At 35.9% G+C, this 19,225-nt stretch overlaps 1 protein-coding gene across 5 annotated transcripts in view; it reads right to left on the bottom strand.

Annotated features, from left to right (window-relative positions):
• Nucleotides 1-204: 204 nt before the first annotated feature.
• The window catches only part of MAP3K7 (mitogen-activated protein kinase kinase kinase 7), a 67,903-nt gene continuing 48,882 nt past the window's right edge, over nt 205-19,225 (bottom strand). For 3 of the 5 annotated variants that reach the window (XM_060167752.1, XM_060167750.1, XM_060167751.1), the window contains 5 exons: nt 18,699-18,763; nt 10,971-11,076; nt 6,681-6,742; nt 5,871-5,986; nt 205-3,308 (listed from right to left, as the gene is read on the bottom strand). In XM_060167752.1, the coding sequence (XP_060023735.1) occupies nt 3,128-3,308; nt 5,871-5,986; nt 6,681-6,742; nt 10,971-11,076; nt 18,699-18,763 (530 nt within the window). In that variant the 3' untranslated portion in view covers nt 205-3,127. The remainder of the gene's footprint in view (nt 3,309-5,870; nt 5,987-6,680; nt 6,743-10,970; nt 11,077-18,698; nt 18,764-19,225) is intronic. The other 2 variants (XM_060167753.1, XM_060167754.1) reach the window with 1 other exon arrangement.

Genomic DNA, 19,225 nt, shown 5'->3' with positions numbered 1-19,225 from the left:
AAATTAGAATTGGGGGAAATGATGTATTAACTGGCCAATCACCCAGCCTCTCAAAAATCATGATTATGTTACAACAGCATTGAGTATTACGATTACTGACTTTTCAGTTTTTATTCGATTTTGTATAACGTAAACATGCTGCTCGAGTAGAACACCTCACAGCTCATTTGCTGATATAAATCATTCACCATTTTTATGACCAAGTTTAGAGTAACAATCTGAATTTTATTACAAACAAAAATAAATCTAAAAAGCTTCCTTCAATTATACAGTATGCACAAGGATTTCTGCATCACATCATTTTACATAAAATGTTCTGAATGACAGAAGTAGAACTTCCTACCATTTGAAGAAAGGAGCTGACCACTGAAAACCACACACACTTACATAAAGAAACAAAGGTTTCACAGGGAAGGCCTGTGATCTGGCTACAGGCAGGAGCTGAAACTAGGAACATAAAAGAAACTTGCAGAAAAAAAAAAGACATTTGATGCTCTAAAATACTTCACCAAAAATAGTCAAACATTTGTAAACAGCTTTTAAACAGACCTCTTCAATATGCTATGTTGCTATAAGGTAAATATTCTTAACTGATTTTTATTTGACTCAAAAAAGCTATTTTTACTGCTGAGGAGTATTTCCCTGTAAGTTAGATAAAAGCTTTGTTTTCCTTCCCTGGAGGTAAAAATAAAATGTAATTAGGGCTTATTCAAGGATTGTTTGTGAATTTTTCAGACTGGGGCCTCTTAGATACTTGTTTATCTGTTTGCTATTTCCACCCCAAAAAACGAGGGTTAGAATAAACGGTAAGACCGGAATTAATAACAATTTTGGCTGCTTGTTAACACCTCTGTTTGAAGGGCTGATGGGTGAGAACACTGATGAAACTGGCTGTGGATTTTAATCATCCCTGCTATGCTTTTCTCCCATCATCAAGGATAATAAGGACTTGAAAAATATGAGATTGGCAAGTACTTAAAAACCAAGTAAGGCTGAATTGCACTCAGTGTACAGGACCGCTACAGTACTGAAAATCCCCAGGAACATACTGTAAACAAACGAGCAAGCGTTCAACAGCCTTTTTTGCATTTGGCATCATGACTTAAAACTACTATTTTCTTCCATTTACTTATTTGGGATATTTTAATGAAGTGATTACATGTAGTAATAACAATAATAAACTTTCCCTTTAAGTGTGTGGTGTATAGCAAAAACACATTCGTGACTAGAAATAAAATCTGAAATCTAAAATGCTAAATCCTAATGGAAAAGTTCAGCCTTAGCATCCACGCTTGGCTACCTCATGCTCTGGGATAATTAGAAAAGTCTCTAAACACTGACTAGGTCCCTTTTGGTGGAGTGATAGATGTACAGACAAGCAGCAATACTATGGGAGAGTGAAGCTTTTCCTTAGAGTTATTTTCTGTGCCAATTTTATTTTACTATTAATACATTAAGCCTAATATCACTTTCAGCTAGGTAATTAAATTACTTGGGAATGAAAACCTCCTTTTATTTAAATGAAGTGATGGTCAATATTTATTTACCACAAACTTCTTAATAATAGATTCTGAAGAAGCTAAAAATGACACAGTTTAGTACAAACTGTCCTTTACCTTTATTGCTTGTATACATAAGGAATACATTATAAAACTCAGTGGGAAGAAGAAAAAATAATGGAAGAAAAAGTTACCTGCTTTAGTATTTTTAAGAATAGTTTTGATAAATTCTTAGATCAGCTTGCTTATCTGAAATAGAGCAAAACTACAATACAATCACAATATAAGTCTAATAATCACAGCAATTATGCTTTCATTTTAAATTTTCTCTTCATAAAACATTAATGCTATAAAAATGAGGTCGATGACATCCCTACTTAAAAGACACCTTGTACTGGTATCAAAATGTAATTAATTTTAATACCAACTGAAAAAATAGAGCTTATATAGTTTATTATTTCAATGAAGTTTTATTATTACTTTTATTTTCAAAGTTGGTAGCAAAGTTACTGTTAACAATATAAATTTTCTATTTATAAGTGAAATTCCTTTAAAAGTGTTGAAAGGCAGCAGGCATCCTAGGGTGGGCTTGCAAGGAAAATCAATCATTCCAGTATCGATAATAGGATACTTGATGAATTTAGATTTACTCCTTTAACTTCCTCATTAACTTGTCCTGATTTGCCAGGTTTTTTGCTCATTTGGTATTGTAAAAGAAATCTAGGCCCAAGCCTTTTGGCTGGAGCAATTATTTCCATTTTCCATGATTTCTCTTCAGTTTTTCAAATATACAGTAGAACAATCCAATAATCATTGCAGGAAGGAATGATCATTTAAGCTGGATCATGTTCATTTACCTTTTAATTTCATTTGAGGGATATTAATATTAGAGTCATAAAAGCTTTACAGTTTCAGCACACATACACGCAATCACAGGATTAAAAATCTTTATACCTTTAAAAAAAAAAGGGTTCCATTTTGTTCAATGTATCATAGACAAAGTTTAGTCTAATGAAATATGCTTTTATTAAATACAGCAGCCGCCACTTACCTTTAAATATTTCATGGATAAAGTTCAGTACTGATCCAAGGATGCTGGCATCAAAGCCCTCACTCTCAACTATCCCTAAAGGTTCTGTATTTCTATAATGTAAAACCAATTATTCTAGATTTATAATACCCTGTCTTTATCTTGGTATATACCATCTTTTGGAAAAAAATTATTGGTTTTTTGAGATGAGATACAAGAACAAAATCATTCTTGAGGTTCCACCTCGAAAAAAAGACAATGATTGCTCATAGCAGCTAGTTTGATACCCCTTTTGTTAGGCTAGCCTTCACACAACGAGCATGCATATACAGCCACGGTTTACTGCATCTGTTTTGAAGTTGAGAACTGCTGCTTATTCAAGTACAGATGCCCCCATGTTATATGAGGAGACAGTTGAATTGCATGTCCACCATGAGAAAAGGAAAATAAACGATGAAACAAATGCAGCAAATATAGGCAGCTGGCATTCAGAACACGCCAAAAAGCTAACACTCATGAATTGTCATTATAAGCGTTTTTCTTTCCTTTAAAAAAAAGTCTTTCTTTGCATATTTTAAAATTTAACGGTCCCAGAGAATCATGAAGTGCCTTGTCGTTTTTGCTGCTGACTCCTGATGACCTCTAGTTGTTTTTTGCACTGCTGATAGTAAGTAGAAAGGCTTTTGTTTTCATCTAAAAGCTTTTTATGTTCCTGTACCAGACGAGATGTATTTTGCTGGTCCTTTTCATCCTGGTCCAGTTCTGCAACTAGTTCTTGCCTAAAAACAAATACCACATATTACACAGGATGGAAATATTCATACCTTAACAGCTAATGATGGAAGCTCAATTAATTAGAACTTTTATTCTGGGTCTATCATTATGCATCTTAGGTACATTATTCAAATATAATTATGGGGTGGAATGGAAACTATCATCCGTTCTTCTGGCGTAACCATACAAATACCATAATCCTTTTAATAAGCAACTGTACTTAGATAAGTAGTGAAAACAGATAACATGGCATAATAAAAGTGGCAGAAAATTTCATTTGGTATCCCTTTTGTGTAAGAAGGAAGAGAAAAAGGCTGGGAAGGGCTTTATCTAGCTATCCTTGAAAATAACACTTGAAGTTTTAATCATTCACATTCTACTTTTTTTTTTTTTTTGCGGTACGCGGGCCTCTCACTGTGGTGGCCTCTCCCGTTGCGGAGCACAGGCTCCAGACGCACAGGCTCAGCGGCCATGGCTCACGGGCCCAGCCGCTCCGTGGCATGTGGGATCCTCCCGGACCGGGGCACAAACCCGTGTCCCCTGCATCGGCAGGCGGACTCCCAACCACTGCGCCACCAGGGAAGCCTCACATTCTACTTTTATACTCACGTAGTCGTATTCATATTCTGAAGCCACAATCCTATTTAACTACAGTGCAAAGTGGGAGCTAACAAAACATCTGCAAGCTAATTAAAATAGGTGCTATCCAACCTAAATCTCCTTCCTATTTTAAAATAGTGAGAATACAAAATACCACTTTTGAACCACTTACTCTTGCAAACGTTTTCGGGAAAAACCAGAGTCTTTTATAGGCTGATAAATTTTTTTGGTTTTTTAAAATAAATAAATTTATTTATTTATTTATGGCTGCATTGGGTCTTTGTTGCTGCGTGCAGGCCTTCTCTAGTTGTGGCTAGTGGAGGCTGCTCTTTGTTGTATGTGGGCTTCTCATTGCAGTGGCTTCTCTTGTCATGGAGCACGGGCTCTAGGCGTGCGGGCTTCAGTAGTTGTGGCATGTGGGCTCAGCAGTTGTGGCTCGTGGGCTCTAGAGCGCAGGCTCAGTAGTTATGGCACATGGGCTTAGTTGTTCTGTGGCAATTGGGATCTTCCCGGACCAGGGCTCGAACCTGTGTCCCCTGCATTGGCATGCGGATTCTTTTTTTAAAATTTATTTATTTTTGGCTGCGTTGGGTCTTCGTTGCGGCGAACGGGGGCCACTCTTCATCGTGGTGCGCGGGCCTCTCACTGCCGCGGCCTTCTCTTGTTGCGAAGCACAGGCTCCAGACGCGCAGGCTCCGTAGCTGTGGCGCACGGGCTTAGCTGCTCCGCAGCACGTGGGATCTTGCCAGACCAGGGCTCGAACCCACGTCCCCTGCACTGGCAGGCAGACTCTCAACCACTGCACCACCAGGGAAGCCTGGCTTGCGGATTCTTAACCACTGCGCCACCAGGGAAGCCCCCAGCCTGATACACTTCTTTAAGTGCCTTTTATTTGGGGGATAGTATGTATTAGCTCCTAAAGTGAGGCTGCTGGAAATAACTGAATAATTAATGAAAAGTCCTCAAACACAAAGTTACTAGTAACATTTCTTATTTAAAGTATTTAAAAATCAATTAAAACTATCATATTTTTTACAGTGCCCACAATTCACCATTTGTTTTTCTCTAGCATAGAACTCCTCTTTCAAATGATTAAAGTATGAAAAAATTATAGGTTAGGTATAAGAAATACATATTCAGACATAAGAAATCATTTTTTTCTTATCATAAAGTGCCACAGAGTTCCATAATTAGTTCTACAGTTTGCAGACTGTAATATTTAATCTCGTATTTAGCCTTTAAAATATTAAGTTGAATTCATCTACATCACTGTAATAGTAAACTGTAAAAAAACTACCTACCACCATAAATCAGCTCCATAGGTTATTTCATGAAGGTCATGTTTAAGAAAACTGAAATACTGTTTTTTAAAGAATCTCAAATAGAGAAGTATGGAAATTGGACTGCATTTCTTTAAAAGGGGAGTAAAGCAGTCTCTGTATCTCCCAGAAAAATCTAAGTACAAAACTCCCTAGAAAAACACTCATAGATATGAAATAAAGCCCTCTAATAAGTAATTCTACTCTCCTAAACACACATCTGGCAAGAATATATCTACATATGTTTCTAAGATAAAGCGCAACTGAACATTAGTAAATCAAATTATTTTACCTTTGTCCAAAGAAACAATAAATCTTTATAAAAATAAATCTAAACAGCTTTTAACTTTAAAATTCTGAGAACATAAAACACATGGTTATGAACACTAGTTTATTTCCCTTAGTTATATTTTTCCTAATATAATAAGAAATAGTCAAAAGAGATGAGTTTTGCAGGGAAAATTAGCCAAAGGGTGCTTAAAACTTAAACATAGAGAAAATCTCCACATTAGAAATACGCTTAGTGATTAATTCTAAAAATTATTAAGTTTTCATGTCTTTAAACAATATTGCACCTTAACACGTTTTAAATTCAAAATGATTTAATGATCATTAATGATTTATTCTTATTCATAAAAGATAACTTACTTTCTCTGTAATAACAATGCAATTTCTGTTTGGACTTTCATATATTCTTGTGCCATTTTACAATGCTGTTCAAACACTGCCATAGATTCTTTGGAGTTTGGGCATGGTGCTAGAGGCTGAAAAATCAGGAATGTTAAAACATAATTAAATCAAACTCAATATCTAGCTGAGAGTTAAGACAGAGACTGTGATATATTTTTATAGCACTAAAGCAATGATCTTTTAAAAATAAGTGTTAAACCAGGCCTAGAAAATCTCAGTGCCCTTTTGTCAGCGTTAACTCAGATCTTAAATTTACACCTGCCGCTTTAACACTTTCTCATTGTTACAGAGAACCATGAGTCGAGTACTCTTGGCCTCTGGTTTTACATTTCGGGTTGCCAGACTTTATTATATTGAAAGATGTTTATAGCTCTCACACGCATGAGGAGACAATGAAGTACATTACTTGTATTTTCAGTCACCATGAACATGCCAAAGTACCACAAAATCTATTAAGCAGAAATGAGCTTATATGGCTTTTACATTTTAATGCACTAAAAATAAAGAGCAAAATGCTATTCTTGGCAGTCTTGAACAAAGGTACGAGTATTTTAAGATGATTGTTAGAACAGGAACAGTGATTTTGGCAATTTTAATTGACTTAACTGAGAATCAGTTATTTCAGTTTGATTTTTAAAAGTTTAAGGAGGTCAACTAAAAGCATAAATAAATGAATATACAATAACAGATAGGAACACAACCATCAGCTTTAAAGATAAACTTCTCTAAAAGGAAAAAGTAAACTTTGCTGAGAAAGTAATCCTTTACCTGTAGTTGGTGATCCAGTGTAAGATAAGCCATTGGGATGGAATTATCTGATCCATTGGTATCTGGAATTAGAGTATGTATTTTATTTATTTTCTGTTACAAATAATTAGAAACAAAAAGCAAGAAAGTATGCATGAGATAATGGTATTGTTTTTCTTAGAGTAAAATAAAAGTTATTGCTACTGGTAATTTTTGAATTCTAAAAGTAAACAGAGGATATCCAATTACAGATAATTGGAATACAACCATACTCTCACACCTACAATTTAAGTTGGCTATAAGTTGAATAGAACACAATATATTAAAGCATGTAAGGCCTTGTTTAATTAAAAACAAAAACAGTGATATGGGACCTTTATATTTTAAATTCAGTCGTAACTGACTCTACCTAATCAAATTCCACATTCTTTCCTTGATCATGCTAAGTTTACTCTAAGGCTGTGTCAACTCCGGCAACATCAGTGTTCCTTCACAGGGAAAGGGGGAAAGCAAGAGGCACTTTCTCTCCCAGTGGATCACCTTCAATTAGTATAGATTCTAACATGAGCTGCTCATCCCACTCCTCCCAATGAGAATCACTGCAGAAAATGAGAGATGTTATTGATGGGAGTATATTACACACATTGACAGTATGGAAACTGTGACTCAATATCATGCCAAAAATAGTTAAAAGGGTTAATTCAAACAACCAGTCAATTTTATCAGACTATTTGAACAGACAGATTTTGTTTGTATTTCAAAAGAGGTAAAACTGCCATAACAACTTGCAAGAGAAGCATGGGATGGTTGCTTCCCAATATTAACATTTATGTACAACAGTTCCAGAAGCAGGAAGAATCACTGTGAAGTAATATGGACTTTTTTATTTCAGAAGTAGCTGCTTTCCCATCGTTTATAATAGAGAATAAGTGAGCTAAACAAGTGAGCTGTTCAGCCCTTTTTCTATAAGTGACTCCTTGAAAGAGTGGTGCGGATGAAGGCAGGCAAGGTCAGGACGACAGCAAGGCACTGCCTCAAATGCAATAGGAAACTAAGACAGTTTGACGGTTCAGTAGCCTCCTAATTTACTGCTGACTGATATTCTAGCTTCAGTTTTTTTTTAAAAGGCCATTAAGAATGTGCTTGCAAATAACTCCAAAAGCAAAGCTAAATCAGACCAAATGAGATAATGCATGTAAGGAATACCATGCAGTGCTAGCTAGCCTATGGTGAGCACTCAACACATGGTGCTGGTGGTGGTTATTATTATTGTTTTAAAATTATTGTTATTGATACTAAACGAAGAATTGGGAAATGAGGGCAATTTTAAATACTCAAGTTTATATTTCAGATTAAAAAATTACTGTTAATCAAATATTGGAGTGCACTAAAGAAGGAATAACAGAGGATTGCCTAAGAGAGCCTTTACCCTAAAATTATATATTAACATAAAGGTTTTTCTGAAATGGTTAAATAAGAAATACATTTGTTTCTCTGACGAAACCTCTCCCCACCCCCTTACAATAGTTTCAAATAATGCTCCCACCAAACACTGCTTTCCACAAAATTAAACTGATTAAAAGTGACTTCCCCCTGACCTTATTGGAAAAATTAAGTGTCTTGAAAGAGTTTTTCAACTTAATATTTCCACTCCTATCGCTCTTTCTTAAATCTTTGATACTTGATATATCCTATTAAATCAGTCCCCTATATCCAATATGTATTTCAGAATTAAATATATCAGTGTTTCACAGTATTCTGGGGGTGAAAAAAAAAGTCCAAGGATTGTGCTACTCAAACAATTTTAAAGCCCTTTGAGAGTGGGAAACTTAAGGTCCTTTACTGAATTTCATCTGTTCTCTGAAACCAAGACATGAGATTTTACTTTCTCACTTAAATTGAAATTTAGCTTTCAGTTTCTGGTTACAAGATAGCAAGGCTATGCCACAAAAGTTTGTTTTTTAGTTGTTGATCAAATCTAACCTCTTTTCTTAAATGTCCAGATTCACACTGATTTGGTTAAGTTAGGTGGAATCTCTTTTCTAGCCCCTTAAACACAATACTTATAACTATCTCATATTCTCTATGTGCTCCCTTCATGTGGAATGCTGTCTTCTCCTTTCTGCTTTATGACTAAAGAACAATAGTGACTAATCTCACTATTTTACAGAAAAGTCACAGACTATGCCAGGATTATGCTTATTTATAACTATTAAAACATTCGGTGTAGTAGTTTGTTATACAGCATGATGAATTTATTTTTAATGTGTCAGTATTGTAACTGTAATCAGAATGCAAGCAATGGGGCATGTCTTATATTTCTATCTTTGCAAAGTACTAAGCACAGGACAAACTCTTGAGTGAATGTTCCCCCTGTGCACCGTTCCCCGCCCACGGTGGGACCCTCTACTGGGTCTAGGCATCTCTTTCACTAGCTGCTCTTGCGTATGTATATCTTTCTCTATCGCCAATACATTCTACGTAGAAACCCAAGAGTACTTATGTGTTATGATTATTAAATCATTGTGCTCTTTTTCTCTGAAAAAGCACAAAAACCTCTGCCCTTTTAAGTTAAAAAATCGAATTAATTATGTTGTTTTAACTTATGTATGCACTTCTAATTTTTTTCTGGGTCAGTGGGCCTTCAAAGAAAAAGGTTTTACCTATCTCTTTCCTACAATTTATTCTGTTAGCTTGATTATCAGTATTTTTCTTAGAAACAGTGCAAAGCTGAACTTCGTTAATTATAAACTTAAACCAGATTCTCAACTTCTAAAATTGTATTCAAAATATTTAAAAACGATAACCACACATTTGCAGTATATTTCAAGGCAAAGTCAAAATTCAGTTGATACTGCAACCTGGACCTATGTATGATATCTAGCTATTGCTATTTTGTGGTATTTTAGGTCCCAGAAAAGAAACAAAATGCAGCAGTTAAGTGAGAGGGACTTAGGAGAATTTTGATTTTTCCCTCATGAATTCACTATCTGCCACACGTTGACTGGCGTGTCTAGATTAGTCCAGGCTGAAGTGAGGAGACCTGCCAAATGCTGTAATGTCTGGGTGAGCATGCCCTCACCGAAGGATGTAGGAACCAAAAAGAGCTGACACTACCTGAATGTTAATGGTCAAATCTGTTGAGAGCATTTCCCTGCCCACCTCTGAGGAGAAGTACGTCATGGTAAATTCTGCACACGTGCTGAGTAATGGTGAATGTTCTGGATAATCCTAGGCTGCGCTGTGCTGAGGGTGAAACTTAGGAGTTTTTGCCGCCAATGAATTTAAACTCACTAAAACTAGTGAGTACACCCAAGGCTAAACATAGTTCCATCTTACATGACACGGAGAAAAGCCACCCAGTTAATTTTTTAAATTAAATTATGAACTTGACTAAACCATGACAAGTATCTGCAAATACCTGTAAGCAGAATTTTAGTTTGTAAAGACAGAAAGCTGACTTTTTAATTGCCACAATTAGTAACATAATTGATCTTATATAAAACCCCAAATTGCTTAATTTTCCAAGATCTAAGAGATCATCTTCCTTCTCTGACATAGTAACATATAAATAATTTTTATAGAAGTATATTGCTGTGTATTTATCAAGGTATCCCCTTAATGCTAAAGAAAATTTCTATTATGGCACATAATTTCCTGCTTACCCATAATGAAACTATTCCCTTACGACCTTCAGACAGGCAGGTTTTAATACTAATATTTTGATTTTGACCAGTTAGTTTTTCATGTTGGGGAGATTTAATAACTCTTACCAGGCTTTTAAAAGTCTATTTAACAGAATATTTACGTAACTGAAATGAGGTCTCCCTCTCAGTTAAAAATGATTCAAAAGGTCAACGGTCAGAAATGTTTTTCTTACCAAGGTACATAATATCTTGTATTTTTAAAACAAGACTGAGATGAAGATGATTATTTTACCATTCTAATTTTAGTTATCAAAAGATGAGAATTTACTACTATTACTGAAAAGGATGGATTGTAATAGGACAATCAGACTGAAATATCAAGAATAGAATATCTTCCTATTTGAAAAATTCCCCAAACAAACCATCTTCAAAATACATGTTTAGTATCTGGGGGAAAAAAACACATGGGGCAAGGTAGTAGTCTCTGTCTTAGCACTCAAAAAGGCATTTTAAAACGTATTGCTAAATATCTGATCTTATTAACAGGGAAATCTAAACTACTGTATAATGCCTGCCTTTGTAAGCATTAGAGAAATGACATGATTAAATGAACATAAACATGATAAATTCAACTTCATAATTATAATGAGGATAAACTGGTCACCTGTGGAATCATCAGGGGTCCATGGATGACTGCGGGCTGGCTTTTCTGAGGTTGGTCCTGAGGTAGTGATCATTCTGACGCTAGGACTGGATGACCTACTGCTCACCTGCAAGAAGTGACAGGAGGAACAAAGTGTGATTTTGATATGAAAACAAAATAACAAGAGATAATTTCCATTCTAAGACACAGGAGAGACTTCCATTTCTATCAGAAGAGGTCCCAAAACACTTGCAAAAAACAAATAAATCCTCTAAGAATATTAGATAAATATACATATGTTAAAAAAATTTATATGCACTCACATAAAATATCTTTTAAAAAACTGATAAGCTTGCAAGGAAGTAAGGGAAAAGCTCTGAGACCAGAAATAAAGTCTAGCAAGTGCTTAAGCTGCTAGCCCTGGGAATTTCAATTGAACCCCAATGGCCTGTAGCTTTTGTTCTGACTGCCTGCTGCACTCAGAGAAACAGGCATAAAGTCTTACGTCTTTGTTGGATGTGAGTAGGACTGGCGAACCCCCTGCTTAAAGCCAAAACCCAAGAAAGGCTTCACTCTCAGTAAACTAGGGAAAAAACCCTACCCTACAAAAGCAATAGCAGGACTCCCCTTCTCCCTAACATATGCGCTTTAGAAATTCTTAGCGTTAGAGTCTATGGATGGTAAACTCAGTTTTTGTTCACCTGAGAATGTTACTTTGACCTCATTCTTCACATTTTCGTTGACTTAACAATTCTAGGGTGACAGCTGTTTTCTTCCAGCAGTTTGAAGATACTCTACTTTCTTCTGTCTTCCTTGTTGCTTTGGAGGATCTAACTGGTATTCTTTTGTGGACAATCTTTTCTCTCTGGCTGCTTTTTTACTCTATTCTCTTTGTCTTTGTTTTCTAGAATTTGACTATAGTACGCCCTGTGTTTTAACCCAGTAATATAGGTTTTCTCTTTTTTTTTCTGCTTGGGATTTGTTGTGGTTGGGATTTGTTATATCTTCCATCAAGCTGGGAAAGTTTTTATTGATTCACAGTGGATACATTTTCTCCCCTCTACCCAGAGCTACTACCCAAGACAGACAAATTTACTTGCTACTGCTTTTGTTTTGTTTTGTTAAAGTTATTTATTTATTTATGGCTGCATTGGGTCTTTGTTGCTGCACATGGGCTTTCTCCAGTTGCAGCGAGCGGGGGCTACTCTTTGTTGCGGTGCGTGGGCTTCTCATTGCTGTGGCTTCTCTTGTCGTGGAGCACGGGCTCTAGGCACACGGGCTCAGTAGTTGTGGCTTGTGGGCTCTAGAGTGCAGGCTCAGTAATTGTGGTGCACAGGCTTAGTTGCTCCACGGCGTGTGTAATCTTCCCAGACCAGGGCTCAAACCCATGTCCCCTGCATTGGCAGGCGGATTCTTAACCACTGTGCCACCAGGGAAGCCCCATTTGTGATATTAAAACAAATTATCCTACTTGGACCTAGTATGAATTATCATATTCCTTCAACTTAAACCTTTCCTAAGAGAATTCTTTGCTACTTTATTTCTTTCGTTCTAAGAAACTCTTAGTACCTCATGTGCACACTCATTTGTTCTACTTCATATTTCCCATAAGCTATAAAACTAAGAAATAATGCTCATATTTTTAGGTCAAGTCTCAAAACTGGTCTTTCTTTAAAGCTATAAGAAAGGCTACGAGTTAAATTTAAAACCATAAATTAACTAAATAAGTCTTTATATTTTAAGGAATGAGTATCTCAATGAATAATATAATACGCTAACATGTTTGTATTTAAAAAAAATAAAGAATATTTAAAAATAAGCCATGGCCTTCCCTGGTGGCGCAGTGGTTGAGAGTCTGCCTGCTGATGCAGGGGACACGGGTTCATGCCCTGGTCCGGGAGGATCCCACATGCCGCGGAGCAGCTGGGCCCGTGAGCCATGGCCGCTGAGCCTGCGTGTCCGGAGCCTGTGCTCCGCAACGGGAGAGGCCACAACAGTGAGAGGCCCACGTACCGCAAAAATAAATAAATAAATAAAAATAAACCATAACTTTATTTTTTGAATACCTAAAAAATATAAAGCATAGATAAGAACAGATAATATTTGATAATTTTTAAAAAATATGAAACTGCTGGCAACCTAGTAGGAAAGAAGTCTTATTTTTATATTAGCTATTTAAAAAAAAGTTACTGATAAAATTCTGATGGCCATAAATGCTCTGAAACTATTAAAACTCATTTAGGTTGCTCTTTCCTTCCAGACATTTACAATTACTTTTTCTATTCTCAAAGAAACTGAAAAGTTTAAGAGATATAGAAATACTTGACTTACCACAAGGGTTGGCTATGAAAGTGGTTCTGAGAGTGCAGAAATGCCACACAGCAATTTAAGGCAGCAAAAGAATACTAAGCCAAATTTAAACTGCAGGGCAAATTACCATCAGTAGACATGAACCAGAATTGGACTTTGATCAAAACTTTATCTCTATATTTATAAAGAGGAATTGGAAGTTATTTACAAAGATAAAGCTTTGCTTTTTATGTCTCACTTGAAAGACTGGGAAAATATTTTCATAAGTCAAGAATCTATGGCCAGGGTTACTTACTATTTAGACTGACATTTGAAAGCTATTTAAAACCCTCAGAAATCATCTTAGTTGCTAAAATTATAGAACCACAAAACACAGAGATTTATATGATATTTCTGTGAAGTACATCTGAACAACATAAATATTAAAAAGAAATGGGTATCAGCAGGTAATGTGGATTTACAAGGGTACTTCCTCATTATGATAATCAGATTAATTAAATCTATACATGACAGGGTATATTAAAAACATCCTTCCTAATCCAAAATTACGGGCTCAATCTAATTCTGGCTTCACCATAGTTCATTATAAGGGAAATTTTAGAATTTTATTTTTCTTATATGGTCTTTAAACTCTCCAATAGGAAGGTATCCTATGAGCCAGGAATTATTTAAGACTATTATGTAAGCTTCTGATTTAGAGCTTTAACAGAAAATTATTTACACTAAAGGAGGTACAGAATGAGGATGGACAAAAGAAGTAATATGATAAATTATATTCCTTAAATAAATAACAACAATGTATGATAATACAGCTTTTGATATGTGATATAAGGCCTTTAAAGCAAATACTTTCCATGATCCCTGACAGAAGCTTCTCTTATGATACAGCAGGAATAGAACGCTAATGGATTTTACTTCTTTCCAAGTGCTAGTTTTGTTTTATTTCTCTATAGTAATACATTATAGTGAGAATAAGCTGTAAGACCCCTGGGAGGCACACTAAGGGGGACAGGCATATAAGCATGTACTAAGCATCTATTGTGTGTCTGGTACTTTCACATGTTATAAGAACCCTAGGGGGTGGATGTTATGGTCCCCACTGGCAGATAAGGTTGCTAAAGCTCAGGGAAATTAAGGACTTGCCCAAAGCCACACATCTGACCAGTAAATGTAGATTCTAAAGTCCATATAGAAATCAGTACGTCTGGTTCTTTAAAGAATCATCATCACATCATCCTGCAGCTGAAATTTTCCTTGACTGCAGCACTCTCCAAGAGAAATCTTGAAAACAGATCCACATCGGATACAATTCCAGAATGGGTATGCAGGCATACATGAGAATGTATAATTTTAGGGAAACACAGAAAGGTTCACCCCGATGTATCATAAAAAATAAATCTGTGCAGTCATCTGTAGAAATTTATTATCGGACTTCCCTGGTGGCGCGGTGGTTAAGAATCCTCCTGCCAATGCAGGGGACATGGAGTCGATCCCTGGTCTGGGAAGATCCCACGTGCCGCAGAGCAACTAAGCCCGTGCACCACAACTACTGAGCCTGTACTCTAGAGCCTACGAGCCACAACTACTGAAGCCTGCGTGCCACAACTACCAAGCCTACACTATAGAGTCCACGAGCCAGAACTACTGAGCCCACGCGCCTAGAGCCGGTGCTCTGCAACAAGAGAAGCCACCACAATGAGAAGCCCGTGCACCTCAACGAAGAGTAGTGCCCACTCACCGCAACTTTGAGAAAGCCCGCGCGCAGCAACGAAGACCCAATGCAGCCAAAAATAAATAAATAAGTAAATTAAAAAAAAAAAGAAATTTATTATCAAGGTGGGTTAGCCTTGCTCAACAATATAATACAACAAAAAATGATCATCAATAAACAATATTTAAATGATTAATGATGATGTAGACCACCTGAAGCCAAAACACTTGAAACTGAAGAGGTCTAGGATTACTTTACCCTGCACTGCATTCAGTTTTATATGCAAGACAGAGTGAAAGAGTATAGAGTTTGTGTGTTTTTGGAATCAGATCTGGATTCAAAACTTGGTTATAGCAATTACTGGCCAGTGTAAGGGAAGTAAAGACTTAGGTAAGTTTCTCTAACCCTCAGTTTATCCATCTGCAAAATGGGGCAAATAAAAAGTACCAAACTTATAGGGTTAAGATTTAAATAATATACATTAAAGGCACGAAATGGGTGCACAATAAATAAAAGGCAGCTGTTACTGTTAAAGTTCTCTAGATGATCTGGGCATAAGTCTGATCTGCCCAAATAAGCTCCTGGGAGACTGGGCCTTTTTGGTACTGTCAATGCACCCTGGCCAAAGACTACCACAAACACACCGGTCGTGGAGTTAGTTGGGTTTAGTATTTGCTGCAGTAAAGCAAAGTGCTCCCCCTGGGGCACTCTGGGGTGTAAGAGGGTTTTAGAAAGAGCTTACTAGAGGATCTGGGCTTTTGTTGAATGACTCTGAGGAAGCTCCAAAGAAAGAGGCGTTCACTCTAGATTGGCTACTGTCAGCAAGCAGTGGCAATTCTACAGGGAGGGCAGTCTAGGGTCAGGGTAAAGCTGCATCTGGTAAAGAAGCATCAGTCACTCATATCCACTGGGAGAGGGCAATGTTTGTATTTTGTGGGTGGCACAGTGACCTTGTTTTTGTCTGTGCTTGGACAACACTATAAAATGGTCTTGTTTTGTCTCATTTTATCATGGTCTCAGAGTCACTTTGTCTATTGGTGTTCTGAGACATTCTTTATGTCCAGCTTCTAACAACACCAAGGCTTTAGTATCAGATCAGTTCCTGGACATCAAGGGCAGCTTTTTTCTCAGCATCTTCTCAAATGGAGGCCAAATCCATTACATGTGCTTAATGAGCTTCCTGAATTAATTAAAAACCTTAATCAATTAATTTAAAAGTGAGTTGTATGTTGTGTGGATGCAATCTTTTACATGAATACTTACACAACCACTTTTAATTAAGAAGCTTGCTACGTTCACTATTCCTCCTCTCAATAGAAATGGCAGTATAAAAACAACCAATTTAATTTTAGTTGACAGATGAAAAGTTTAAGTGATTTTATTAAGATCAGTCTCGAATCAAGAGTCATAGTAGAAACTCTCATCAGATCACTTTCCCCTATGAGATGTGACAGTAAACTTCATTAGTAAGCTCTCTCTTTTCCTCTGATGGTTGTACTGACTGGGCAAATGCTTTTATGTTCTTTATCAATTTCCATGGCCAAGACAAACAAAAAACCCTGCTATGCATCTGTTTAATCACTGCTTAGCCAGATTTTAAAAAGAACTATACCTTCAATTTTGAAAATCCAGATTGTGCATACTTTTCTTCTTCAAATAATGAACGTTATTTTCAGTAGTAATTAAAAAGATTTAACGCTCATTTATCATAACATTTTCAGGGGAAAATGTTTTCATAGTATATGAGGATTACCACTTGTCATTCTCACCCCAAACTGGATATTAGGCATTTTAAGTTTGTAATACTTAAGTAATTCTGAAAGAGCGGAGCAATTTTAAAAACTGGCTAGACAATGGCTACATAGCACCTGTTTTAGAACAGGTTTTACCACCATATCAAACTCCCCCTCACTCTGAATCTCCTGGAGTAGTCCATGACAACTCATGCAGGTGACTGTCCCACAATCAAAGTCGGCCTCAGTTCCAGTGTTTTATAGATGAAAATGGTAATGATCGACGTCTCAAGTAATATGGAGTTTGTGAGGAAATAAGTTAAGGCTTGGTATGGTTAGGTCAGTCCAGAAATACAGCAATGCCTTTAATATAGAATACAGAGAAGAGCACTGGCACTGGCAGATGCTCCTGAACTGTCTTAGAGCAAGCCTCCCATTCCTAGTCAAAGGGAGAATACTTGGCCAGAGTTTCTCATAACTGGAATGTCAATGGCAATAGTAAATAGCATTAAAAAGACTGAGCTCATCAAGCCTCTAAGGAATCACAGCAAATACCAGATGTCAAGCTATCTGTTACTGAATGCCCTGGTTAATACTTTAAGTATTTGAGTGGGAGAAAGTGGGAAACTTCATTCAAAAGTTCTGGGATCTCATGAAAGCAGATATATTGAAAAAGCTGCTATTAAATAAATAAAACCAAGATTTAAGGTCACTTAATATCATAAAATATATAATAAATTAATATGTATTATGTATATATATTATATGTACGTATGTGTGTATATATGTATTTGAGTATGTGTATGGGTATTGCGAGAAATAAAAATATTTCCAGATATAAATGAAGATCAAGGCTATCTATCATTTAAATATCTCAAGTGGTTTTGTTAGTTAAGTTAGCTGATGGCTAGAAAAGGTTTTCAAATATTTATTAATGACTATATAAAGAATCTCTAAAATTTCAAGTATGTTATAAAAATGAAATAATAAAACACCTTTTAGATGAAAAGTACTAATACATTTTACCAGAAATTAAATCACATTATTTATAACATATAATCCTATAATTTTTCATGAATATGAACCATAATGTGGTATTTTTATTACTTCAGATGCATGCTATAGTCTTAAAATTTATTTCAGCAAAACTGAAAGCAACAAAACCCCATAATTAGTTTTCAATTCATTTTAAGAATGTGATATAAATTATATATGTTAAGTCTATTGACCTGAGTAACAGAAAAAGCAATGACTGCTACTTTTATATACTTGGTTGGTTAAAACTCTGCACTTGTCAGAAATGGCTTAAATTATAGCACTGTCTGGGTCATCTACAAAGAGGTAAGGGGCATTTAGAAGAATATCCAGAAATATAAAGATGAAGAATAAAAACCTGAACAACTGGGATTGAAGACTTTCTAGAGTTTATCCATCTGCTTAGTAAATACTGTCCTAAGGATGTTTCACAAAAATATAAATCTAGGGGATATGACAAATTAAAAGATGTTAAAAGTCCGCCAAGTATGTCAGTGCCTGTGATCCCAGAGGAGTGACATCTTTTGGGGAAATATTTATTCCCCTCATTAGTAAAAAGGAGATAATACTAATGATTCATTTTAGAGGACAATGTTAATGACAAATTGTTAAATTACAAAATTGAATACTTCCTTATTAAAGCATATATAAAAACCATATAACATACATAGAGCACTACTGAATTAATCAACATATTTTCACAAATTTTCCTTCAAGTTAAATCAATAATGGCATCTATACTGTTTTTCCCTCAAGTATTTAAGTTCTGGTGATAATGAATTTCTCTATCATAATTTTAGGTCAACTCATAAAACTAATTTTGCAGAGTGTATATATATATATATATATATATATATATATATATATATATATATATATATATATATATACTATAGTTAATTCTTGATTTCTGCCCATTACTATTCTTCAAAGACAGAGAATTCACATATTAAATCTTACCTGACCAGGTTCTGTTCCAGTAACAGTCAAGTCTTGGATGGATCTACGTCTTGGCTGCCCGTTCCCTTTTAAAAAATAAAAGAAGTAAAATACTGAAATCTACTTGAAGAGACAATAAGGGTTTAACTGCTACAGGAGAAAGTTGGAATCTGTTGCTCCTTGGATCTACACAAAATATTTGTGAGAAAAATAAGTGAGTTTATTGCCTAAAAAAAAAAAAAAAGAGTGAAAGAAAGATGTAAGGAGAGGAAGAGAAACAGCTATAGTATTTTAACTCAAAAGTTGCTGGCCTACAACAAAGTATGTCCTGATACAATAACCACTCCTACTACACGAAGAGCTGCTGAATTCTCTTCTACCATCTTCTGTCATGTGTTTAAACAGATGAATGCTTGGGGGCTGGGGCTGATGACGGCATCTATTTCAAGGGCCTTACGTTACAGTTTCTACAGCAAGACAGCTAGCAGGTTGTAAGCCATGAATGACTTTAACCAATAGCAGTACCTGGTTTGATTCAGGGCCTGAAA

This window comes from Lagenorhynchus albirostris, chromosome 12, assembly GCF_949774975.1.
Source record: "Lagenorhynchus albirostris chromosome 12, mLagAlb1.1, whole genome shotgun sequence".
In the NCBI taxonomy this organism is placed as follows: domain Eukaryota; kingdom Metazoa; phylum Chordata; class Mammalia; order Artiodactyla; family Delphinidae; genus Lagenorhynchus; species Lagenorhynchus albirostris.
This window is presented reverse-complemented; position numbering and strand designations above follow the sequence as displayed.